General features: G+C 38.8%; 1 protein-coding gene across 1 annotated transcript in view; it reads right to left on the bottom strand.

Moving 5' to 3' along the window:
* GPC6 (glypican 6) overlaps positions 1-27,421 on the bottom strand; it is a 1,245,321-nt gene that overhangs the window by 367,314 nt on the left and 850,586 nt on the right. The window contains exon 4 of the mRNA XM_055542775.1: positions 21,652-21,817. Coding sequence (XP_055398750.1) covers positions 21,652-21,817 — 166 coding nt within the window. The remainder of the gene's footprint in view (positions 1-21,651; positions 21,818-27,421) is intronic.

The following is a 27,421-nucleotide window of genomic DNA, read 5'->3' as shown; positions in this document are numbered from 1 at the left end:
ACACCTAACCAGACAAATAAATCTGTAAAATATGCTGTGATAAATTAAAGAGAGAAGCAGAATATGAATGGTTGGAAGGAAAATAAAATTTTAAGCCAAGTGACAAGGGAAAGCCTTTCTGAGAAGGTGTATTTAGAGGGGACCTGCTCTGCGATTATCTGCAGGAAGAACAGTACAGGAAAAGGGAACAGCAGGCGTGGGGATCCTGACGTGAGAATATACCTGGTGGGTTTGAGGAGCAGCGAGGAGGCTGTGTGCTGAAAGAGAACTGAGCATGGCTCTCATAGTGTTGCTTGCTTCAGCCAGATCCCACGTATCATACACAAATTGCAGGTCATTATCACAGGATATCTTTCTTTTATTAAACTTTTTATTTTACATTGGAGTATAGCCGATGAGCAATGTTGTGATGGTCTCAGGTGGACCACTAAGGGACTTAGCCATACATATACATGTATCCATTCTCTCCTAAACTCCCCTCCCATCCAGGCTGCCACTTAACAGTGAGCAGAGTTCCCTGTGCTATACAGTAGGCGCCTGTTGGTTATCCACTTTAACTAATAGCAGTACCTACATGTCCATCCCCAAATCCTTAACTATCCCTTCCCTGCACCCTTCCCCTCTGGTAACCATAAGTTCCTTCTCTATGTCTCCACAGGGCATCTTTGATTTTCTCAATCTGCACGAGTCATGCTTAAATCAGTAAATGCCTGTTCATAGTTATGAATTAATCAATCCACAATATGGTGAGTCCTCTGCTAGGGTCAGTGAGGGGAGACCAGAGTGATGACAGCAAATATACAGATATATAGATATATTTATAATCTATATCTATCTATATATATATGATATATACAGCAGAGGGGAGCAGAGAATCAAAGACACAGAGGAAATATCAACCAGAGTAGGTCTAGACAAACTCAGAACGCGCAGTGTAAAAGGCATAAGGTTCAGGGTTGGAAGGTGATAAGAGTGACAGAAATAGGAGACAAGTCAGAAGGTGTTTTAAGAACATGCTCACTGTCTTCTCCCTGTTGACTCCTGCTCAGCCCAACAACTTGCTGCAGACACAGACCCTTCCTCTTGGGAGAGACCCGATTGGCATTGTTTAGCCAGCCCTCTACAAAGCTCTGAGATCCCTGATACTGTGATTTCTGGGTTTTGTTTGTTTCATTTTTTTCCCCTTGGTCCCATAACACCTAGCCCAGTGCCGAGCATAGAGGAGATGGCTAATGAGGCTTTAGTAAATTAATAATTAGTTTGGAAGCTGATGGGTAAGTAGTCCTCAGAGAAAAAGCAAAGGGCATTCACTGCTCACTCTCAATGTCTTCCCTTTCTTCTTTTTTCTTGCAAGTTTTCTTATATCACCCAGCACTAACTTCATTTATCCTGCTTTCTGATTTCTCTGCCTTTAGAACTATGGAAAAATCAATGCCGTTTCTTAATCAACTGCTATTTTTGACACAACCATTTCATTCTTATGGCTCTTCCCAGATTTGCAAAAACATATTTATAACCATTCTTTCTTTCACTCAATACTATCTGTTTCTCTTATCCCAGGCCCTTGTAATATTCTAAAGCCCAAAGGTGTGAAAAAAAAAGCTGCTTATCTTCCTTTTCCACTTGTTAATAGTCTCCACAGCACTGCATCCTTCTTCCGTTCCTGCTGAGGACTCGAAACAACTTGTTCATTTCTACTTGTGAATGTTTTTTGTAACCATGAGTTTAAAAAAATTGCCAGCTTTTCCAGAAGAAAAATTTAAAGTATTTCTCAACAGTGTTACTTTCCTTTGTATTGCAAACAAATCTGTGAAATAAATATTTATTTCAAAAATAGTGTAACCAAATTTAGGGATTATCTGTGAACTGTGGATTTGGAGTCAGATGTAGTGTGATTTGGCCAAACACTTAAACTCAGAGGCTCCATTAGTTTCTTGACTTGTTGAGAATTCAATTAAGAAACGTTGGTAAACAAAATGTTCTATAAATGTGCTGGGTTTATATTTTACTGGAGTCTGGTATGATAATTTAAAGAGTCCTTCAAGTAATGCTGATTAAATCTTTTTGGCAAAGACCAATTACACCTTGCAAAACAGTTTTCTGTATTATAAACAGTATTTGTAGTTATCACATTGGCATATGTCCAGCAACACTTGCAAATTTAAATGGAAATTTCTCAACTCATATTACTCCGAAACACATTTCATGTTATTTGGTTTAGAAGAATCACTAAGATCCTCGATATTTTTTATGTAATTTTTTTGTCCACACTATTTGGTTTTTGTACGTGAAAGAAGATCTGGGAATACTGGTCTAATCACTTTCCTGTTACTTCCTGGGTAAGGAAAACGAATACTGAATAGAAAGCAAAAAAGGGTATTACTGATTGTAAGGTGGTGAATTTATTCTCTACACAGGGTATTCAACATACAGCCTTGGACTAACAGGCTGATATCCTACTTTGTCGCATTTGCCCATATCTCAGAATGGGCACTAAGGGGAGCAATGTATTCAAATATTTCAGTAATATTTTATTGTTTATTTGTTATTTGGCAATTTGTGGCATTTAGCAATTCTTGGCACTGCTTCCTCATTTGTTAAATCCCTCAATGTTATCTAAGAATAACACCACATTTTAACAATACTCAATGGCATACCAAGGTGTATCTATTGGGTGAAGGTGAAAGTGTTAGTCATTCAGTCCTGTCTGACTCTGCAACCCATGGTCTGTAGCCCGCTAGGCTACTCTGTCCATGGAATTCTCCAGGCAAGAATACTGGAGTTGGTAGCAGTTACCTTCTCCAGGGATTGAACCAGGGATCGAACTCAGGTCTCCTGCACCTCAGGCAGATTCTTTACCATCTGAGCCACCAGGGGAAGCCTGGTGATTCCCCTGGGTACTCAGAAATAAAGGAACTTGTGCTTGGGCTCCTGATCAGACTTTTGTGATTATTAACATTCTTCCAATAGATTAATAATAATCTAATTCAGAATTCTATTTTCTCAAATATCACTACAGATTTTAAGTTCCTTTCTCACCTTTAAACTTGTTTGAAAAGTACAGTCCTTCAACTTCTTAGGGTTGGCAGTCTATAGTTCCTCTTTATCACCAAGTTGCATTATCTTACATACTTTGCACATACTACTTTTATCCTGACATCTAAGAAAAGACGGCACCTCATAATTAATGCGGAGAAGGCAATGGCACCCCACTCCAGGACTCTTGCCTGGAAAATCCATGGATGGAGGAGCCTCATAGGCTGCAGTCCATGGGGTAGCTAAGAGTCAGACACGACTGAGTGACTTCACTTTCCACTTTCATGCACTGGAGAAGGAAATGGCAACCCACTCCAGTGTTCTTGCCTGGAGAATCCCAGGGACAGGGAAGCCTGGTGGGCTGCCATCTATGGGGTCGCACAGAGTCGGACACGACTGAAGCGACTTAGCAGCAGCAGCGGCATAACTAATGAGACCAATATTCAGAAAGCTTAAGCAACTTGCCCAAGGGAAAGGAGAGTAGGTTTATTTAAAATTAACCTCATTGAAAACTGGATGTAAGCTGCATATTGACACAGAAACACAGGAAAAGAACATAAATAAAAGAGAAATCTAAAAAAGTAAAAAAAAAAATGAGGTGACTCCAAGGATATGATGTAATAATAAAAGTTCCATGTTACATGAAATACAGGTGGGCTGCTCTGACAGTCGATGGGTAAAAGGAATGAGGGGGAAATGACTGTTTATGAGAATTACATTTTCCAACAGATGAAATTAAACTAGCCGTTTAGGAACTAGATTTGTCTCATTGTTTGAATCCATCAAAAAGTGGGATGCTGTTCCCAGGACATCTCCACTTTCAGTTCAGTGGTGAGCTCAACCCAGACGGTTCTTTTTTAATGCTTTTTTTTTTTTTGTGAAAGTCACTCAGTCATGTCCAACTCTTTGCGACCCCATGTACTATATAATCCATGGAATTCTCCAGGCCCGAATACTGGTGTGGGTAGCTGTTCCTTTCTCCAGGGGATCTTCCCATCCTAAGGATCAAACCAAGGTCTCCCACATTGCAGGCAGATTCTTTGCCAGCTGTCACCAGGGAAGCAGAAGTCACATAATATAAAACATACTATTTTAACCATATTTAATTGCACAGTTTAGTGGCACTAAGTACATTTACATTCTTGTGCAATTCTCAGCATCATCCATCTCCTGACTTTTTCACCTCCCTAAACTGAAACTCTGTCCCCATTAAACATCAACTCCCCATCCCCCCTCCTCACCCACCTCCCACCCCCATCACCTGTGGGCCCCTGGCATCTACCAGTGTACTTTCTGACCATGAATTTGACTATTCTAGGTACCTTGTACAAGTGCAATCAAACAGTATTTGCCAAATGGTTCTTATAACACCTTCACTGCAGACTGCTGATCAGACTGTAAATATAGTTACATAGAAACAATTCCACAAGCATTCAAAGTGATATAGCCCAGCCCAGTGTCAGCCTTATAATTTAGAAGAATATCTTATCCAAGCTGAAAGGTTAAGTGGTCATGTGCAATGTTTTATGAACGGTATTTTTTGTTCAAAAACCAAATTAAGAAGTGAGTTCATAGTGACTGCTGTGGATGGCTGTAGGGACCAGGTATTCCAGGTCTGTGATTGACAGCAGATCTGTTTTCTCTGGCACTCCTCTGGGCGAGGGGCACAGTTGTTGCTGTTTAGTCGCCCAGTCATGTCCAACTCTCTGCGACCCCATGGGCAGCAGCAGGCCTCCCTGACATAGACTACCAGTTAAAAACACGGGCTTTGCTTCCGACAAACCTGGCCTGGCACCCTGGTTGCACCACTTCAGGGCAATGTGACCTGAAGTTCTCTGAAGCTCACTTTCCTGCTTTATAAAAAGGGAACAATAATTTCACCTATCTGTTAGGACTGTTTTGATGTTAAATAAAACAATGGAGAAGAACTTGCTGTTGTTAATACAGGAAACTCATGTTTCTGACATCCTCTTCTGAAACTTACAGGCCCCACGGGAGGTTTTGCTTGAGCAGATGGGAACATGGCATTGATAGAGGGCATACCTGAGGATAGGGCTAATTTCTTAGAAAAACATCTGGTTTTAACACAAGAACTCGTGAATGTTGGAGGCTGCTGATTTCCAGACAACTAACAAGTGGCTGAGTTGGGGCTTTACCTTAGGTCTTTCTAGAATCAAATTCTGTGACCTTTCCCTCTATCATGTTTCCCACCTCTTTTAAATATTTCACCACTTTCCACAATGATTCATTCCTAAATGGGCTTTAACTAATATAAATTTAGAAAGAATTCTGCTAATTTTTTTTTTTTTACTTAATTTTAACCAAGTTATCACAAAATGAAAAAATTTTAGGTCCATCTACCAGATGGACAAGAGGAAGAATGACGTCTGCCAATACTTGATCATCTTAGCATCTACTTGATTTTTTTAAATTAAAAAAAAAAATTCATGGTTTTAGTTTTAAGAAACTAAATTATACAAATGTTAGAAAAACATTTACATTTGGTGTGTGCATTTAAGCAGCAATTTCCCAGCTCCCAAAATATTTATTTTCAATATCCTGCTCACTTTTTATGGCCTATCTTCTCTATTTGAAATCTGCTCAATTTATACAGCCAGTAAATTACTTTTCCATAATTGCAGTAATTAAGAGTACTCTTCATATGCTCCTACTTATTTCTCAGAATCCTACCACGGGAAAACACTTGTGATGAAGTCCAGACACATTATGAGGGTTTAGGAAACAATAAAAATGTTTCCCCAACATTAAAAAATATTATTTGAGAATAAATCTGCTCAATAACTACTGGTCCTCAATGAAAGTGTCAGGATGATAAAAGACAAGCAAAGTTGACAGGCTGTCACAGATTTGCGGGAGAATGAGGAGACAAGACATCTAAATGCATGTGGGACCCTGAATTGAGATCTGAAACATGGAAAAGATGAACTCGTGGAATTAGAATGAGGTCTGCAGTTTGGTTATAGTATCAGTGGTAATTTCCTGGTTCTAACTGTTGTACTATATCGTTATACAAGTATGTTGTTAACATTAGGATTACTTTGCCATTACTTTGCCAACAAAGGTCCATCTAGTCAAAGCTATAGTTTTTCCAGTAGTCATGTACGGATGTGAGAGTTGGACTGTGAAGAAAGCTGAGTGCCAAAGAATTGATGCTTTTGAACTGCAGTGTTGGAGAAGACTCCTGAGAGTCCCTTGGACTGCAAGGAGATCCAATCAGTCCATCCTAAAGGAAATCAGTCCTAAATATTCATTGGAGGGACTGAGGCTGTAGCTGAAACCCCAATACTTTGGCCACCTGATGCAAAGAGCTGACTCATTTGAAAAGACCCTGATGCTGGGAAAGATTGAAGGCAGGAGGAAAATGGGATGACAGAGGATGAGATGGTTGGATGGCAACACCGACTCGATAGACATGAGCTTGAGTAAGCTCCGGGAGTTGGTGATGGACAGGGAAGCCTGGCGTGCTGCAGTCCTGCGGTCGCAAAGAGTAGGACATGACTGAGCAACTAAACTGAACTGAACTGAAACATTAGGATAAGATGAATAAAGGGTATATGTGAGCTGTACTATTTTTGCGACATTTTTAAGTTAAAAATTATTTCAAAATAAATATTAAAAAATAATTTGATTTCAGGAAGATCAAGGCCAGAGAAAAACCATTTGTAAAGTCATTTCTTCACCATAGTTCCTAGTATATAAAACCCACTTGTTAAGCTTAATGCATATACATATATTAATCTCCTTGTAAGTAAGATCCTCTAATTTGTAATTTTATTCATTCAACTAAAGGCTTAGGCTCAAGTGTCTCTACATGATCAACAAAGTGTTCTGCGTGTTCAGGAGAAGGTAAAGATACTTAAATGAAATAGAGAAACACTCTAAGCAAAAGTGATACACTAATTATGACTCATTTGTTAAAGCATAAAAATATCAGATAGAACATTACCTGACAGACAATAAGTGCTCAATAAAAAGGTAAGCCTAAATCTTAAATAAGCTCTTAGATGCCTTCTGCTGCTGCTAAGTCGCCTCAGTCATGTCTGACTCTGTGCGACCCCATGGACTGCAGCCTACCAGGCTTCTCCGTCCATGGGATTCTCCAGGCAAGAACACTGGAGTGGGTTGCCATTTCCTTCTCCAATGCATGAAAGTGGAAAGTGAAAGTGAAGTCGCTCAGTTGTGTCTGACTCTTAGCGACCCCATGGACTGCAGCTCACCAGGCTCCTCCATCCATGGGATTTTCCAGGCAACAGTACTGGAGTGGGGTGTCATTGCCTTCTCCCTTCTAGAAGGTAATAATTAGTACAGATTACTGCTGCATTCCTGTATAAATAGACACAGTTAATCGGCGGGATCACAGGCATGTTCCTGAACTGCCATAGTATCTCTCATGCTTCTCTGTCAGATTAAGAAATTTCACATAAAAAATTTGATTTTTATCTTATAATCAGTTTGCCAAATGAGCCTTAAACTTTATGATTTTGCTTTTCCAAACTGTAAGTTTCTGCATCTTAAAAAATGCTTGGATGTATCTTTCAATTCAACTTTTCTTATCTTATATGTTGATGGTTAATTTAATAAGTTTGTGATGAACACAAGCAATCTGAAGCCAGTGGTCATTGATTAAATGGACAGGAATCCATAGATGACACAGCAGAATTGAAGTGATTAAAAAAAATAATCCCAAGGCACTCAGGAAAAGTGGAATTTAATATCTACCAATTCCATGTGGAAATAAAATGTATCCTGAAACTAACCTCTTCAAATAAAATTCAAAGGAAAACATAACAATTCAGCACAATTCATTGTCAGGTTTTTTTTTTTTTTTAAATGTTGTATGGCCACTATTAAACTGTTTGAAACGTTGACCTCAAAACCCGGGATTCCTATGTGGGTTAAGAAAAATAAATGGAAATCCTTCCAAAGAGACTGGAAACCCGCATACAGCCATGGGCTCAACCTTTGTTCGGAGCCACATGCTGCAACCTCCAATTATTGTTCTCAGGCGCAACCTTTCCTCTCACTTTATTCTGGCAGCTTTCCAAAGAGGGACAGGTGGTTTTAAGGCATTTTCTTGGATTACAAATCAAATAATATTTCATGGTTTTCACCTTTAATGGGCTAAGCAGAAGGCATTCAACAAAAGTCACTATGGCGGTTTGGCGAAATAATTTATACTCTAGGGCATTCTTAAATCAGTAACTTGGCAATATGAGATTCAAAAAAAAAAAAAAAAAAATCTCACTGCTCCTTCCAATGCTGCATTGCAAAAGCTGCGCTGTGTGTGTGTGTCTTGCTCCTTGGATGGACTCCATGTTCAGAAACTCATTAATAGATTACATTGGTCCTTACATGTTGTTCTCATTGGTGACAGCTGTGGTATAAGGTATGCAGTGAAGTAAGGGGTTGTTTTCTAATACAAGGCATTCTTGCCAGTGAAAGAAATGAACGCCTTGCTGCTGCTGCTGTTGCTGCTGCTGCTGCTGCTAAGTTACTTCAGTCGTGTCCGACTCTGTGCGACCCCATAGTCATGTCGACTCTGGGCAACAGCCCACCAGGCTCCCCCGTCCTTGGGATTCTCCAGACAAGAACACTGGAGTGGGTTGCCATTTCCTTCTCCAATGCATGAAAGTGAAGAGGGAAAGTGAAGTCTATCAGTCGTGTCCGACTCTTCACGACCCCGTGGACTGCAGCCCACCAGGCTCCTCCGCCTGTGGGATTTTCCAGGCAAGAGTACTGGAGTGGGTTGCCATTTCCTCCTCCCATGAACACCCTAGAGGCAAGCATTTTGTAAAATTAATGTATTTCACGTTTCAACATGAAATTCAGAACTTGGCGATGACCTAAAAACTAGGCGACTCTAGTTTTCAGATGCTAAGAAAGGCAAAAGCCAAAGTCAATAAAAAATAAATTTACTCTTGGGTTGACCGCCATTATAAAATCTCAATGTATATATGATAAATATGACCATCAAAGATTTCCTGAATAATGAGAAAATGTATCATGGGGCTTCCCAGGTGGCACTAGTGGTAAAGAACCTGCCTGCCAATGCAGGAGACATAAGAGATGTGGGTTCGATCCCTGGGTTGGGAATATCCCCTGGAGGAGGGCAAGGTGACCCACCCTAGTATTCTTGTCTGGAGAATCCCATGGACAGAGGAGCCTGAAGTCCATAGGGTTGCAAAGAGTTGGACACAACTTAGCATGCACACATATCTTGGGGACCGATCAAGGCAAGTCTTCATTGTAACATTCTGTTAAGCATTGTTATATTTGCACATCTAACATTCTAACTACATTTAATTAAAGAGGTCACAGAGTATGTACAGATAAAGACTCATTCTGAGAATTCATATAGATGAGCAGGCTGTTAAATGTTTAACATTTAGAGGTAAAGAGAGTATGATTTCACAGGGGAAGAACATGTAGGCACCTGTGTGGTGCCCAGGAGAGGGGATTCTGGGAACAATCTGATGGAGTTTACTAGAGAAGTTGGCTACAGAATCATTTGGAGTGGAAACTCTCCAATGGTTCTTGGCATCCTTGTCTCCTATTCAAAGAATACAAAACAGTACTATTTTCAGCATCCAATGGGACATTCCTATTTTGGGTACCACTGTTTCTCAAGTCCAGCATGCTTGTGATATTCCAAGTAGCTTTTCTACTGGCCAACAGTATCATCTTTCTTTCATGTGTTTGTCTTAGTCAGATCTGATGTGTTTCTTTCTTTACCCTCTCTTTAGTTGCCTATATTTAGACAAGAAGTCCTATAAAATTTTACTTTCACTTCTATCATTAGCACTGTCTTCCTTTCTCCTTCTACGTCCCATTTCAGTGATTGTCTCACTACCACTGGTCTCATTCATCTGAATCCATCCTTTACTCGGATGCCAAATTATTGCTTAGACCCTGCTATTCCTTGGATAAAAATGTCCTGTGACTTGTCATTGCCTACAAGACAAAAGAAAGTCAAGTATTTGACTGGCTTTCAAAGCTTCAGCCATCCAGGCCTGACCAATGCCACCTTCCAGTATAGCCAGCAAGTATGTCTATATCAGCTTGCCTGGTTTCTTTGCAAGCACTTAAGCACATCATGCTTATTCTTATCTCTGCACCACTCTTTTTCCATCTTAGTGTCACCAGATTCTTATTCACCTGAGCAAGAGCAAGGTCCTCTCTTCTGAGATGGACTCTGCCTCCCAGGAGCTTCGGAAAATCCAGAAACAGGGTAAGAAGAAGCTTGTGTGATGAAGTGCACTTTCTCTAATCTTGTCCACTTCGATTCTTTCTGATTAAGTATCCTCTTACCATTTTTCCTTTGTTTTTTGGCCTGGCTGCCCTGGTTATCTCTTTTGTATGCATGCTTCTAGTATAGCAAGTCCCCTACAGCTGAACAAGTTCTGTTCTAAGAGCATGTTCATAAATCCTATTTGTTTGTAAGTCCAACAAAGTTAGCCCAGGTATCCAACTAACACAATTGGCTATAAAGTACTATACTGTAATAGATTTATAATACTTTTCACACAAATAATACATAAAACACAAACAAAAGTAGAGAGGACATTTTTAATCTTACAGTATGGTACCTTCAAAAGTACAGTAGTACAGTACAGCTGCTGGCATTCTGGGGCTGGCACCGAGTGAAGAGGCAAGAAGAGTTCCTGAGTGGAGGATGGTACAAAGGTGGGAGCTGAAGGGTGGTCAGCAGCAGGAGATGGAGGGCAAGCTGCAATTTCACTCATACCTGATGTTGATGAAATGCATGTTCTCATCTTTGAAAGTTTGTAACTTGAAGGTTGGTACATAGTGGACTGACTTACCTTGATCTTCTTCTGTCTCCTTGCCTACTCTGTTGCTTTCTATTTTCTGCTCATACCTTCATAGGTTATTCACCGCAAGGGAAACCCACATGGCTTCTCCTTCAGTGCCACCTTTGTGGATATGTCTGATCCTTCAGATGCATTATCTAGCTTCATTCTCACAAAGCTAAGAGGTGGGTTCTATGATCTCCAGTTTATTGGTGAGAAAACACCTGGAGATTTATGACGGTTAAATAATGTTCTTCAAGTCACAGATAATAATATACAGTGGAGACAGGATTCAAACTCATGTAGTGATTCAAGGACTACTGCTCATAACTATGCACTTAATTAAACTCCCACTTTGAAAGCCTACATGGCATCTCTTTGGAAAATTAGAATTTCTCAGGAATGGGGAGTATAGCTTTTGCTTCTTTTGTATCTACCATATGCCCAGTCTTGATCTAAGCACAAAAAAATCATCTAATTTCACACTTCTTTGAAGAGAATTAGATGTATTCAGAAGCTGAGCTGCATGATGGAAATTATAGATATTTCATTGGTCTAAACTGGTCCAATAGCATACCCATTACCCACTTATAGTGATTAAATTAATTAAATTAATGAAATGAGAAATTTAGTTCCTCAGACGTATTAGTCACATTTTAAGTGCTCAAAAGCTACATGTGACTGAACTTATTAATCAAAATAAAATACAAATTCAATTGATCAGTCTCATTAGACATAGTTACAGTGCTCAGTAGCTACATATGGCTAGCTACTATGTTGGGCAGCTCAGACATAGACTATTTCTATTGATGCAAAAAAATTCTACTGGACAGTGCTCAGTATAGTAAATACTCAAATTCTCCCAATATTTCCCACATCAATTCATATAGCCAGAGACTCAGAGTTACTTCCTAAACAGTAAATCCTGGGCTCTGAAGACAAAACCTGATAGTTGCAACTTACATGTTGTATGACCTTGGAAATGTCACTTATCTGTACAATGGAAATCGTAATATTGACTACTTAATAGGGTTGTTGCAAAGATTAAAAGGGTAAAATGATTACAGTATTGCCTGATAGAAAGTAAATGTCCAATATCTGTTAGCTCTTATTGCTATGTATGTCATGTTTTCCAAATGGAACCAAGAACCATACAATAAGAGGAAGAAAGTTTCCTACAACTCTCTCATAGTTTTAGAATTGGATACTATAATTGTAGGTGAGTAGCAAGACACACTTCAACATTCAACCTCTCATAGACACCCTTGAGGAGTATATATTTGGATCTCAACCAATAAATGGTAGTATTAGACATATATTAAATTGGGTTACTGTGAGCTTGCCAAATATTTTATATTCAGACACAGCATTTCAACAGAAAATACTACAAGGCTCATGAATGAAGGGATGCATGTATATATACATTTCACTTTGTGGAATCACTTTTTAGAAGTCCGCTCCTATGCATGATCCACACCTTCCAAGTGTACTGTGTACGGTACTTGTAGAATTACTCCTCCCAAACACTTTTAAGACCATTGTTGATTTCGGTTTTCCCATCTGGTTGGGTTTTATACATAGATTTTGGACTATGGAATACATTTCTATGACTATGTTAACACAGAAGAATTTGGAACACAAAACTACGATAAGATAAAGAACTCATCTAAAAAAAAAAAAAAATGTCTAGGACTTTGAATTTACAAAACCAGGAGCCATATGCATAAGTTTTAAGATCAACAACTCCAAACTGCCCTCACCCACTGATTGTCATGGATTTTGAGAAAACTCCCTGTCTTGAGGTCAGTAAACTCTCTTACAGAAGAGTGATTCTGCTTCCTCTGGGAGACCTGACTTTTTCAAGCTAGTATGAAGTTACTCGTGATAGATGTAGGGCTGAGGTAAGACAGGAGTCACTTTCTGATTCAGTCAATCTCAAAACCACATCAACTCTGGCAGCCAAAGGGGTGATAGTTGCTACTTCCCAAACTCTATCACATCTATTAGCTTATTCATTCCACTTGATATTATTTTGAGGCCTCTCATTAAATCAGTTAATTTCCCGAGCATTGAGATTTTAGAGGTGAATACTGTCTGGGTTGTTGTTGTTGTTGTTTTTTGGTCATTTAATTATCAGTGTTATCTTTCTAGAAGATCCCAGCACTTTAAAGAATAAAAATATGATACTTATATCTCTTTTTGGGGTAATGTCAAACATTCACTGGTTTATTTTTTCATTTCTCTTTCTAATTTTCACTTATTCAGGGGTTATAGTAAAGGAAACTCTTAGTGTAGCAAATTGTTTAAATCCATGCAAAGGAAAAAAAATCAAGGGTATATCTTTTATGTGGGATTTATATATAAGCTGTTATTTGAAGGACAAGTCATATTTCAAGCTGTATTTTAATTTAAATTCTCTCCTGGCTATCTTACCACATATCTGTAGACACAATATTTTTAAGTGACTTACCAGTTCACAGTTTTCATATACCATGAAGGATCTCAAAAGTTTCAATTACTCCCAAGGACATTTTTTTCCCATTTCCCTTTCAGAGTAACCAATGAAAACATGTTTTTAACCATTAGAATAATTCCTAGGGCTGTCTCTTCTAACCTGGCTTCACCTCTGGCTCCTTGGAGTATTTGCTCATGATAAACAATCCACAAAGAAAAGAAGATAAAAAGAAAACAGTTCAAAAAGTTTTTTATAATTGTTAAAGAAATAAGCCTGAGGAAAAATGACAAGCATTAAGGTGTGATTAGCAGCTCCACTTTTTTTTTTTTTTTTAAATTTTGGCTGCACAGCCTGTGAAAATGAAAGTGAAAGCTGCTCAGTCGTGTCTGACTTTTTGCCACGCCACAGACTATACAGTCCATGGAATTCTCCAGGCCAGAATACTGAGGTGAATAGCCTTTCCCTTCTCCAGCGGATCATCCCAACTCAGGGATTGAACCCAGGTCTCCTGCACTGCAGGCAGATTCTTTACCAACTGAGGTATTTTATAATTGTTAAAGAAATAATCCTGAGGAAATGACTAAAGCATTAAAACATGATTAGCAGCTCTTTTTTTTTTTTTTTTTTTATTTAATTTTGGCTGCACAGCTTGTGGGGTCTCAGTTACATGACTGGGAAAAGAACCTGGGCCACAACAGTGCAAGTATGAATCCTAACTAGTAGGCCACCAGGGAACTACTTCAGTAGCTCTACTTGTGAGATAATAATAAATTAAAGGAACTTTTAGAACAATTAGAAGACATATTTATACCTAATATATTTCTACTTAAGATCTAATTATATCTATGTTAATATAAATGTTATGTTTATGGGAAATGAAATCTAAGTACCCTGGTTTAACAATACTATTATTAAGATGTTTTAATAAAGTATGGCAGCATCGTACAAGGACCTATTACTTGGGTTAAAATTAAGATTTTCATTTTCCCTATTAATCAAGACTCTCAAAGGGATTTGCGTATTTTAGGAGTTTATTCCCCTCCTCCCTTTATTCATTAAATTGTTCACCACATGAAGGACTTTTGGTCACAGTGGTCCTAGGACTTGTTATAAGGTCACTATTTGTAAGCAATCATGTGTTATTTTAATTTTTTAAATTAATTTTTATTGGAGTATAGCCTCTTAACAATGTTGTGTTAGTTTCTACTATACAACAAAGTGAATCAGCTATACATACACATATATAGCCTCTCCTTTTTGGATTTCCTTCCCATGTAGGTCACCACAGAGCTCTGAGTAGAACTTCCAGTGCTATACATGAGGTTCTCAGTAGTTATCTATTTTATACATAGCATCAATAGTGTTTTAATGTTGTCTTTAACAATCCACTAACTTTGCTCTATTTATATTTCTTGTTTGTGCAACACAATCCTTTTTTCTACCTCATATTCCTCTTATTTCCTGAAATTGGAATTGCTAAGACTGTCAGTGGGCTAATGGTAGTGTTTGATTTTTGTCTGCATTTCTGGGACCTATTTAACTTGAAATCTGTTGAATTCCATTCTAAAGAATCATCAAATATTTTCTCTTGGCATGCCCCAAACCAGACATCTTGTGTTGTAGCTTGAACTTGAAAACATGACAGTGAAAACTATCACATTACTAAAATCAGATGTCAATTATTAAAAACAAGTACTTTCTGCTATAATTGTCAAATTAAACCATTTATCTATAGGAAACACTGAAATTGAAGTGTAAATTGAAAGCAAAATGTAAAATTGCCAATACAAAGGCAATTCTGTAGCCACTTTCAATCATTTTGATGTGCTCGGCTTGCTCCTGGTAAACTAAATCCTTCTGTCCCTGGTTCTCATAGAAATTGGAGAGCAGGATAAGGCAGAGGAGGTATTTCAGTGAACTTCCCATTATAAACGGAACATCTTGTATCCTAAAGAATGTTGTACTTGCAAAAATTGGTATGCTTTGTTGCAGGCCATTGGTGGTATCATATTATACTGCACCATGAATTCCAACTTGAAACTCTAGAATATCGTATTTGTGGGAAATGGAGTAAGTACAATTATAAATTGTATAGAAGTTGAGTATGTGGGAACTGGAAGAGATGGATGAACAGAAGTTGGCACTGGGGACCCTGGAAATACATATGCATACCTTAGAAGGACTACTTGTCTATTACACCAAGTAATTTTAGGTTCACATGCTTTGCCTGCTTCGATCCATGGGAAAGTCTGCTTGAGACTTTCAGAATGGAAATTGCAGTGCCATGAATCCCTTGAGTTGCTGCCTCAAGATGAGCAATAGTAAGTGTTCAGAGGTTGGGAAATGCCTCCTTCCCCGTGTGTTTGCTGAATTGCCCTCTACATTAAACCACCCTTAAAACATTAACCCTATCGTGCCACATAGCGATATTTTCACATATGCAGAGTTCAGAAGGAAACCACTCTCCAAAAGTAGGAAATTGATAACAAATGCTGCTCATGAAAGGCTTCTGGGTACCAGCCAACTGTTTTCTTTCTTTTATTTTTTTCTCAATGAGTAGTTAGCACTGCTTATGGATTCTGCCAGCATTACAGAGAGAACACAGCACATGATAAATATCCATGAGAAACGAGAAATGTTGAATCAATAACTATAGAAGGAAGGCAGAGGTTTGGGAGGGGTTAGATTTCAACTGATAGAAAATAAAGTAATTCTGTTTTTCTTTTTTTTTAATCTTTCTTGGTGCTTTTAAGAATGCACAAGGGCAAACGTAAGTTCTGTAGCTAACGGTGAGATCAGATTCTACAATAATTGCCTTGACTTTTGTTCTTCAGTTTTAGAGTTGTGTTTCTGGCCTGTGTTATTGAATAGGCTCTTGTCTTCTACAAAGCAGAGATGAAGAAGACTTGGAAGTTTGCTGCTAACTACAGTTTCTGAAATGATTTTCTATGTTTAGGGTCTAGAGGTTTTTGAGACATGGGATTTATATATATCAGCCAGAGTCATATTTACTATAGAATTCTTTAAAACTAAAAAAAGTATCAGATTTATATTATAGGATTTCATACTTAAGAAAGTCTTTGAAAGAGGAGCATCTTACACAAATGCTTGAAATAGTTCCTTGTGTGTATTCTATATCCTTCTGAAATGCAACATCTCACAGTCCATATATTTTATAAAAAGTGAACCCAAGTTTATTTATAAGAAATGATACATGTTTATCTAGCAACATTTTCCCCTGATAGAAAGTTGCAAATAAACTAAATACCTTGAGGATGAAATGACTCTTGCAGGTGCTATGAAAGTCATCTGTGTCTCCAAGTGGCCATTTATAATGTGACACATGTCCTTTGACTGACCTAACACACCTTCCTTGCTGCTGGCTTTAATTTACAACTTGATAGCAGCTATCACAGTGAAAGAAGCAGGCTCATTACCTGATTTGTTTCTGCCATCCCTGCACTCATACAGGGATCTGCGCTTTTTAAATGAATTAGTCACACTTCCATTAAATGAGTAGACCTACAAAGTAACGCAGAACAGCCTCTGACTGCATTCCCTTCCATGGCTCTGCCTACTTGTTTCCATTCACTCCATTCAATGGACGTGTACTGAGCCCTGTTTTTAGCAGGCAGGGGCTTACTGGCTTGACTCCCTTACTTAAATCAGAGCAAGGTCCATAGTAGACAGGTGCTTGATTTATGAATGAATAAGAGGATGAATGAAGAGTATCCACTGCCTTGTCTCTTGGCCTAGCACAGATGTGGTACTTACCTTAGGTTTCATGTTTGATGTCATGGCAGTTTTCTGTCTTGAGACTTGGTTGGTTTGAAAGGAGGAAGCAGCCCAGAGAGTTTGATATCATTGGTTTGTCTGATCTATGAATGCAAGGCCTTAAGGCCTAAATTAAATATAAATTGCTCTTCTGTCTCTCTCTCATTGGAGGGTATCAATAGATCAGGGAACACAACCTTTTCTGGACAAAAATGAATACACATCTTCCAAATCTTATCAGTTCAAGTCCATGTCAATAGTGGTGAGAGTGGATCATAAACCATGTCAAAAATTAAACAAATAAGTGTTTAAGAACCACTGGTAGATCATGCTACATGTACTGAAATTATCACAGAGATTTGCTAATAATTGGAGCCTGTAAGGTAACAACTGTATGCATTACGGCTGCTCAACATCAATTGTGTTTGACCAATGATAATTCAATACTTAGTCACAGAATGAGTATTTTATTCTATGCTTATCAAGCTAGGGCTTCTCTGACCCCCCAGATGAAGTTAAGTCCCCCTGAGGAGTAGACACTTAGGATCCTGAGCCTCTGATTTTATAATACCTCATCACAGTTGATTATAATTAATTTAACTACATTCAATTCCCTGAGGGCAAAAAAACATGTGTTTCTAGCTTACTCAATATAATGAGTTGAATTAATATGTTAAGATTATAAGCATCTTACAAACTAGAATAACCTAAAAACTTAAGTTCCATTGTTGGGCAAAAAACATGGTAAGGTCTCACTTCTACATGGAACTATACAGATAATTTCACCTTCTATTTATAGTAATAAGCCTCCTGCAACATTTCAGTGTTAAAAAAAAAGTACAGAACAACATGGAATCCATCTTTAGTCTCACCAACATGTGCCTCCCCTTACCTACAAAACTTTTATTTTTCCTAATTCTCACAGTCTATTCTATTCTCCAGTTATAGAAGGTACCAGATGTTTGGGGAGGCTGTTCCACGCATCCTAGATTTTAAAATAGAAGCAAGATCTATTGTAGCTATATAATGTGACTTCAGCCTTAACTTCTGTGCTCACCAGCGAGGTGTAATCTGCAATGTGGTTGCTCGTCAGTGGAACCGTTCTGATCTGTGGAATGCTGGTATCCATGCCAAACACTCAAAAGAACCACAGGATATTGCCGAAACGGCACGTTCTGTCCACAATCCATTTCCCTCTAGGAAATTTTAATTTACATAAACACTTTTCAAGAAAACCCTTTTGCATTTAGACAACTGTTAAAAACCAGGCTAAAATAAGCTGAGTATGAATATACAGCAACACCTGGGGTAAGTGCCTAAAAGAGACTGTCAATAAATATCCTCAAATTATTCTCCTTCTGCACGTTTCAAAGAGGGAACCAGCTAAAAGCCACTCACATCCTTCTGCTTCTGGGAGTGGTGGCTGGGGGCTTGGATGCAGCAAGGGGGAGACACAGGTTGAAACCTGCCTGGGCTTTTGTACTGCGGAATCCCGCATGCTTCTAGGCAGCAGCGGCACCTCCAGAGAGAGGCGAACCCAGGCTTTCAAGCGCCCTACAATGGAGCTGGCAGAATCTTCTTCAAAGCTGCCAGCAACTTAAAAACAAAATGCTTTACCTAAAACAAGGAAAAAAAGTTCTTTTTTTAATAGTAGTTAATTAATAAGAATCTTTTGAGCTGGGTTTCCCCTACTTTAACAGAGCTAAAATTTCTAAAGAACTATGAAAATATACCATAAGTAGAACTCCTGATTTTTTTCCCTAGGATTTAAAAAAAAGAAAAAAAACTGCAGAACTTCAGAAGTGAATGTGAATACCACTGGGGTTTTTACTTGAACACTTAAAACATTTCACTTTATCAGCAAAGTGTCTTTCTTTTGACATGATGCAGACACCAACTGACTTCTAAATCATTACAAATCACTTTCAATTAATTCGAGGCATTGTAAAGATTATGAGAATGTGCCACCAATTCAATCCTCGTTGTGACTGCTGGTTGATTGCGTGCCACTGTTAACCATTTAGATGAGCACATAATAAAAAAACAACTGGTAAAATGTATAAACCAGGACCTTAATGTGGCAGAGACAGCACGTGCAGTTGACAGCAGTAGGAATGAAGGGTTTGATGACGAGACACCGGCAGTCTAAGAGTGATGGGATGCAGGTGCTAAGCAGAGAGAGGGCTATTATATATAATTTTTGTTGAATTACTGATTTGCTCACTGATCTTTGCTGCTGCACTCATGAACACTGTCACACTGCCATCTTGGATGTATCTGGGTGGAAAATGGACTTGGCACATTTGACTAATTCATGTAATAAGTTGGTGAACTCACACCTCATATCCAGACAAGTATTAGCAAGAACATAATTTGCCCTATAAGTCTATGCAGCTGGTCAATTCTCAATGCCACAGGTAAGAAAATTGGAAGAATTTTCTTAGCGATCTCTAGTACTAATAAAAAATGATATAGGGGAGCAAGGGCTATGAAATATATTAATGCAGGCCCAACCACCAGCTTCCCTTCAAACATATGGTAAGACACCACAGGTAACCCCATCATAGGTTTAAGTTCAAATTTTAGTTTTTAAATCAAATGATTTTCTAGGCATTTCATTTCACATCAAATTGGCACCTAGGAAAACCAGCTGATTGAAGTATAAGGATCTGTTTCATGTTAAAACAGCCAACAACACTGAGAAAAAAAGCCAATCAACAAGTCACTGTTGCTCTTACAAGTTAACAAGCCCATATTCTAATTTTTGATCATGTCCTGCTCTATTTAACAAAATCCACATGCCTACTTTCACCAGTAAATTGCAAGCTGACCAAAACAGCTTTTGGTCAGCAATTTTAACCCAACAGTATGCATAATTTTTATGATTCAAAAGTGATGATGCTATGAGACTTATCTGCTTTTTTAATAGGTAAATCTTTTTAGATTTCTTTGTGAGAACTTTAATGTGGTAAGCTTAAGTTTTCTTTATTTATAGTTTGCATTTAACTTACAGATTTGTTTTACTTTTACCACTCAATGCTTTATACAGTTGTTTCAGTTTAGGCTTTACATATGTAAGTGATAATATGATTATACCAATATACTACAGTTGAATTACTTTTTCTTTTGAATTGAGTAGGCTAACGACGGATGAAACTGTTTAAATTAGTATTATTTAGGTAGAATGTCTTTGCCAAAATTCATCTAAACTTATATTTTAGAAGTTCAGGCTTACATGTCTAAAAAATTCATACTCCTCTACAAAATCTTAGCAAAAGACAAAAATCTTAGCAAAGAACCACATCTTTTCGAGTTAGAAAGGTACCTTAGTGATTAACTTTTAAAAAACCCCCTCATTTCTCAAATGAAGTAACTCAAGATTATACAAATAGATTTTGTCCTCCTACTGAAGAGAAAGAGTAGAATACATCAATTTATTCTCTCTGTAATGATTTCTGAGATCTTTGTTAGATTACTTCCATTTGGATCTACCCACTCTAAAATCTTTCTAAAACTTTACAACCATTTTCTTTGGCCTTCATAAGCAAAATAGTGTGTTAGCTAGTGAGTTTTTCTGCCAAGGCTGACTGCATATTTTTGCTAAGGTTTCTTTGCATTCTGATGCACCTATTTCCTTTCCTACCCAAAACTGAGATGTCAGAAGACTTTACTCAAGCCTTCTAGTTTAGAGGGTTGCATAAATGATGAAGTCCCTCTGAGGCTGAGGAATGCCACTGTTATTGGCCCCACTCTGCTTGTCACAATGCAACCCCAGTAAATGCAGTTGAAAACTACTTTTATTTGAAGGCCATCTGACAGAGGGGGAGAAAACACATTTACTCTTTCAAGGCCTGTGTATTTTCCTGGGAGAAGCCTGCCTATGAAATTTGTCCTTTTATCCTTGGATAGCAATTTGGGAACTATCTTTTGACAGTGCAGTCTCCTGAGTGGTTTCTGCATCTCCAGACCACAGCAGTGATTCACAGACCTACTCTATATCTCCCCCACCTCCCTCCCGCCTCCTTTTTAAAGACGGGAAGACTGTTTCATGCTGCTGTGCTGAAAACATTCTTCTCTGGAGGGTGAGGAAGAAAATCTGCATATTTCAGCAAAAATATTGAGCTATTTTCACCATCGATGTTTAAGGAAGGAAGTGTTTACTAATATCTGTGATTATACTGAGACACTACAAATAAGAAACAGACAGGACTGTGGGCTTTTTCTTGAAACAAGATTCTTTTCTAATGTGTCCCTTACTCACGGGCACTCCCAGAAATTCAACAAGATTACTTCTATCTTCATCAGACAGATCAGCTACTGCAGTACAGCTGGCTCATACTATCTTCAACACGACTGTCCGTCACAATAGACCAAGAAGTCTTGTTTTTCAGGATTAAAAAAATGAAGAAAAATGCAACATAATATTTATGATTTTCTAAACATTCTGTGTGTGTGTGTGTGTGTGTGTGTGTGTGTGTGTGTTTCAACCCTCCTAGTCTCTACAAGTCATCACCACTTTGGACCTGCCCATCAGGCATCCGTGGTGATGCTCCTTACCTATAAAGAGGTTCCACTCGGTGTCGAGATCGGCTTGATTTGCCAGGCAGCCCTTCATGACGTTGAGGCAGTAGTTGTTGCATGGTCTCACCGTGGGGAGTCCTCGACAATAAGCGCAGTATAGCATTTTCATGAGGGCACGGATGCAGCCTGGGGTCGGGCTGACCTAAAGATTTATTGAAAAAAAAAATCAGAAATAAGAAGGATGGAAGGTGACAAAAAAGAAGTGACTCATTTTCTCTTTGAAAATGAAAAACAAATAGTGAAATGGCTCTGATAAACCTTCAACAGCTGGGCAGCAGGCTAAAGGAGCCATTAGAATCTTAATCCTTTGCAGTATTTAATCTTGAGTCAGTCAATTCCTCTTTAATACTTCTGTTCAGTATAGGAATAATCATTTTTCTTGAATTGCCTTTGCCAACATTTTGATATCTATGTCATTGCAATTTAGTCCTAAAACCTAGACACTCTTTCAATGAAATAGAACATGCAATGAGATAATGCATGTGAAAGCAATTTCCAAAGTTAACAGCCCCATAAAAATGAAGATATTATTAAAGTTTAATGTGACACCTTTGGAAAATTTTCCAACTGGTTATTTGACCCTGTTTCTAAAGGAGGTTGGCAGATACACTTCCTTTGTACATAACTTTTTAAAAAGGATCAATATCAACTTGTCTGGGATTTCTGAGATCCAGGCCTGTTGAGAAGCAGTGGAACTGCCAAGACATCATCTTCAGGCATCTAAAGCTTTGCAGTTCTGGGAACTTTGGAAGATGGATCCAGGGTTGAATATGAAGAGAAATCCTTGCAGCAATTCAGAGGAGCTACTAATCCATCTATAATGAAGTGCTATTTGCCTTGAATACCATAAGCAGTGAATGGTTCTAAGTTAATCAATTCTAAACCAATCAGGTCTTTTTTAGACTCACTGAAAATTCCAATTTGACTTCTAAGAGGACAGAATATTTAAAATGGAATGGACCAAAACCAGAAAAAAAAATACAGAAAGCCTTTTTTCAAGGCTGGATACAAACAATGTTATTTAGTCACTAAGTCGTGTCCAACTCTTTGCAGTCCTATGGAATTATAGCCCGCCAGGCTCCTCTGTCCATGGGATTTCTCAGGCAAGAATACTGGAGTGGGTTGCCATTTTCTTCTTCAGGGAATCTGCCTAACCCAGGGATCCAACCTGTCTCCTGAGTTGCAGGCTGACTCTTTACCACCGAGCCACTGGTGAAGCCAGATGCAAACATTTGTGACATATATTTTGGACATTTAATATAACATTGATGTTTTAGTCAAGACCCTGTTTCTGTTCTTGTGGTCGTGCTCTGAAGACAAGTCTAATCTGTATTGTTTGGATCTCCTGGAGAGTTAGAGTCTTATTGGATAGACCTGGGCCCCCAGGTGACAATTACATGCCCAGAGACTTCAGATACTGACAAAGCCATGATGCCAATGTAAAGATAGGGCAGTAAAAGGTATTTCCATATAAATGGATATTTTCCACTACTGTAGCTTACCTCCATCATTTTATCCTTTGCCTGGAAACCATATTTGAGGTTTCTAATGCAAGATTTTGGTTTCTGTAACATTTTCTTAATTTTATGGTGTACACTGTAAAAAATTAATAGACAGAAACCTCAATTAAATAGAGTTGGGAGACCAGAAGGGGGAGCTCTCACACCTGCAACAATAGCAGAGACAAGGACCCAGCCAATGAAAAGCCAAGGACTCTATTTACTAGAACAGAGCTCCCAACTTCCTTTTGTCCTCCAAAAAGTGCCCTCCTTCATTTTCTGAATTGAGTTCTCTCCTGATCCTGAATAAACCCATCTGTGCTAGAGAAATATTTGACAGTCTATTTGATTCAGATCAAGAAAACTGACAAAGTCCCTAAGTTATTATTTCAAAAAATGAAGCCATCTATTATCTATCTATCATCTACTTATCTATGCACCAAAAGCTCCTGTTATCCTTTTAATTTTTTTTGTATTTTCTTTCCAAAATTTTATGAAAATTTTCTTCACTGATTTTTTTTTCACATATCTCTCTTTCTTATCCATCCATTAATCCACCTTATTTTTAATGCATTTCATAGTAAAGGATTATCCTTTTTATTTTTAATTTTCCTGATAATTTAATGTTGGCTTTAATAAAATAGAATTAACCTGACCAATGATAAAGGTTAGCACTTTAAGTAGTCCAAATCAAATAAACACAGTAGAATATAATTGACCTTTTTATGTTAAAAAAAAGTGGAGAATGGTTTAGTATCCACTAATGCTAAGATTTATTTTCCAACAACAAAACCAACAGAAAATAAGAACAAAAGAGAGGAGTCTGGTGACTTTTCTCCTGAGCTTATATCAGTACCACCATATCTACCTCTCCAGACAGGATTGCTGTCTGTCGTTCAGTCACTGAGTTGTGTCAGATTCTTTGTGACCCCATGGACTGCAGCATGCCAGGCTTCCTGGGTTCAATCTCTGGGTTGGCAAGATCCCCTGGAGAAGGGAATGGCTACCCACTCCAGTATTCTTGCCTGGAGAATACCATGGACAGAGGAGCCTGAAGGGATACCGTCCATGGGGGTTGCAAAGAATCAGACATGACTGAGCAATTAAGTTTCACTTTTTGAGATAGGATATTTTGTTGAAAATGCCAAATTTTATCCACAATTGGGCAGAATTAAAAAAAATACTTTATCCACATGTATCGCACATCATTCACAGAAAATAGAAAAATTCTGTATGTGAAATTCCGAATTCTTATACATTTTACTTATTTGGTGTGGTTGCAGTCCTACAAACCATTGTTCATAGCACTTTAATTTTCATAGCCTCGCAACTACTCTCCTGACCTGATGATGCCTTTCCCCAGAGACCTACCCTATTTTCATCCAAGGTGGCTAAGCTATTTCTTCCTTTGACTCTGCTGAATGTTTGATTCCCTTGTCATTGGTGTTATATAATGCTTTGCCGTTTCTCACTCAGTGTGCCAATATAAAGCCTAGTTACTAGTCGCTCAGTAGTTTCTGACTCCTTGAACCCCATGGACTAGTCCACCAGGCTCCTCTGTCCATGGAATTCTCTAGGCAAGAATACTAAAGTGGGTAGCCATTCCCTTCTCCAGGGGATCTTTCTGAACTAGGGATTGAACTCAGGTCTCCAGCATTGTGTCAATAGTGGAGATGCAAATTTGACATCCTTTGGAGGGTTTGGACTCTTTCTCATCACTATAACCTGTACCACTTTGCATAATATGAACATCATTATAAGGTATTGTGATTTAGGTATTCAATAAATGCTTTTTCAATTGAAGTCTCTATTGTGGTTCTCAATTCCCTGGCCACATTGATATTCAAAGAAAAAGGGAACAAGATAGTTTGATACATCTTAGCATTCAATTGTTGCTTTTAACTCCATTTTCAAAGGTTATTGATTGTATTAATTCCAAAGTTTTGTGGCATTTGTGTGTATGTGTGTGTATTGGAACTGGGGCAATTTTCTCAGTCTGACATTTCAGAAAAGTCTCCAACTCAGAGAAGCAACCAACAGAGAAAATTGAATACCCTTAATAACCTAAAAGAACAATGTTGTTCAAGTTAAATGTGGCTTTCTCAGTACTCTAGGAAATGACATCCTTCCTGGTCAAATAAAGGGCATTCGAAGAAGAAGAAAACAAAGTCTGGAGGACAGAGCTGAAACTTTTATGTTCACAGACCATATTTTTTGAAGTGAAACAACTGCATACTTGAATTCAAATTTTTAAAAAATGAATCACTTCAAACTGAAGACTTTTAGAAGTAAGCCTTTGAAAAGAGGTTGTTTCAAATGCCAATTGCATTCAAATATCAATAGGCTACGCCTATTTTTAAAATGTATAATAGTATTTTATAATTGTGCTATTACCTATTTTTAAAATGTAAATAGTATTTTATAATTGTGCTATTATTCTTAAAAATTATTTTAATTTCAAAATCAATATAGACTCATAAAAATTTGCAAAACCAGTAGAGTCCTGGGTGCCCTTCACTCACCTTCCTTCAATGGAAACATCTCATAAAACCATACCAAAGGTTCACAGACATTTCCAGGCTCCTCTGTCCATGGGGATTCTCCAGGCAAGAATATTGGAGTGGGTTGTCACGCCGTCCTCCAGGGGATCTTCCCAACCAAGGGATTGAACCCAGGTCTCCTGCATTGCAGGTGGATTCTTTATTTCTGAGCTATCAGGAAAGCCCAACATTGATACATTGCTGCTAATGAATTTATAGAACTTATTCAGTTTTCATGATTTTTTAAGTCTGCATTCTTTGTATGTGTGTGCATGTGTATATTTCTGTGCAATGCAATCCTATGTATGGATTAGTGTAACCATACCACAGTCAACATACAGAACTTTTCCGTCACAACAAAAGCACTCTGTTGTGCTCCTGACCCACCCCTTGTCCCTATCACCAAGCAACCACAAATCTATTTTTCATCTTTATATCTTTATCATTGTAGGAATCAACTAGTATGTAACATTTTAAGCTTCTTTTTTGTTTTGAATTGAGTATGCCCTTGAGGTCCATCCAAGTTGCATGTATTCATTCTTTTTATTTGCTGAGCAGTATTACATTGTTTGGATATACCAAATTTGTAGAACTCTTCACTCACTGAAGGATACGTGGGTTGTTTCCAGTACTTTGCTATTAGGGTTAAAGCTTCTATAAGCATTCATGCAGAAGTTTTTGCATAAACATAAATTTTCATTTCTTTGGGATAAATGTCCAAGAGTGCAATTAATGGGTCAAATGGTTATTGTGTGTTTAGTTTTACCAGAAATTGCCAAACTATTTTCCAGAAGAGTGAAGTCCTCTACATTTCCACTAGCAATATATGAGAGATCCAGTTTTCTTCACATCCATGCCAATATTTGGTATTATTACTATTTTTATTTTGGTCTTTTTAATAGGGGACCGGCGCGCTAAGTGCAGGCAGCTGCGACTGGCGCGCTAAGTGTGGCCTAGGGAAGCCACCCCACATCCGAGGTCAGGGGCAGAAGCTGGGAGGACCCCATGCCTGAAGGGTGGCGGCCAAGAGGAGTCACTCCACATCCGAGGTCAGGGGCAGCAGCTGAGAATACCAGACTGCCACGGCGCAGGAACTGCCAAGAGGAGCTACCTCGCGTCCGAGGTCGGGGGGGGAGGGGCGGCCGAGAGGAGATACCCAGCGTCCGAGGTCCGGGGTGGCGATGAGAGGAGTTACCCCGAGTCCGAGGTCAAGGGTGGCAGGTGGGAGGAGCTACCCCACGCCCCTGTGCCGGAGGCCAGGGGCAGCAGCTGGGAGGAGCAACCCACGCCCGAGGCCAGGGACGGTGGCCGGGAAGCCCAAACCCACGTCCAAGGGGCCGTGGCTGCTCGGGCGCAAGAGGGCCTAGAGGAGCTATCCCTAGTTGCAGGTCAGGAAGGGCAGCGGTAAGGAGATATCCCTCATCCAAGGGAAGGAGCAATGGCTGCGCTTTGCTGGAGCAGCTGTGAAGAGATACCCCAAGCCCAAGGAAAGAGAAACCCAAGAAAGACGGTAGGTGTTGCAAGAGGGCATCAGAGGGCAAACACACTGAAACCATACTCACAGAAAACTAGTCAATCTAATCACACTAGGACCACAGCCTTGTCTAACTCAATGAACTAAGCCATGCCCGTGGGGCAATCCAAGATGGGTGGGTCATGGTGGAGAGATCTGACAGAATGTGGTCCACTGGAGAAGGGAATGGCAAA

The sequence above is a fragment of the Bubalus kerabau genome, chromosome 12, assembly GCF_029407905.1.
Source record: "Bubalus kerabau isolate K-KA32 ecotype Philippines breed swamp buffalo chromosome 12, PCC_UOA_SB_1v2, whole genome shotgun sequence".
In the NCBI taxonomy this organism is placed as follows: Eukaryota; Metazoa; Chordata; class Mammalia; order Artiodactyla; family Bovidae; genus Bubalus; species Bubalus kerabau.
This window is presented reverse-complemented; position numbering and strand designations above follow the sequence as displayed.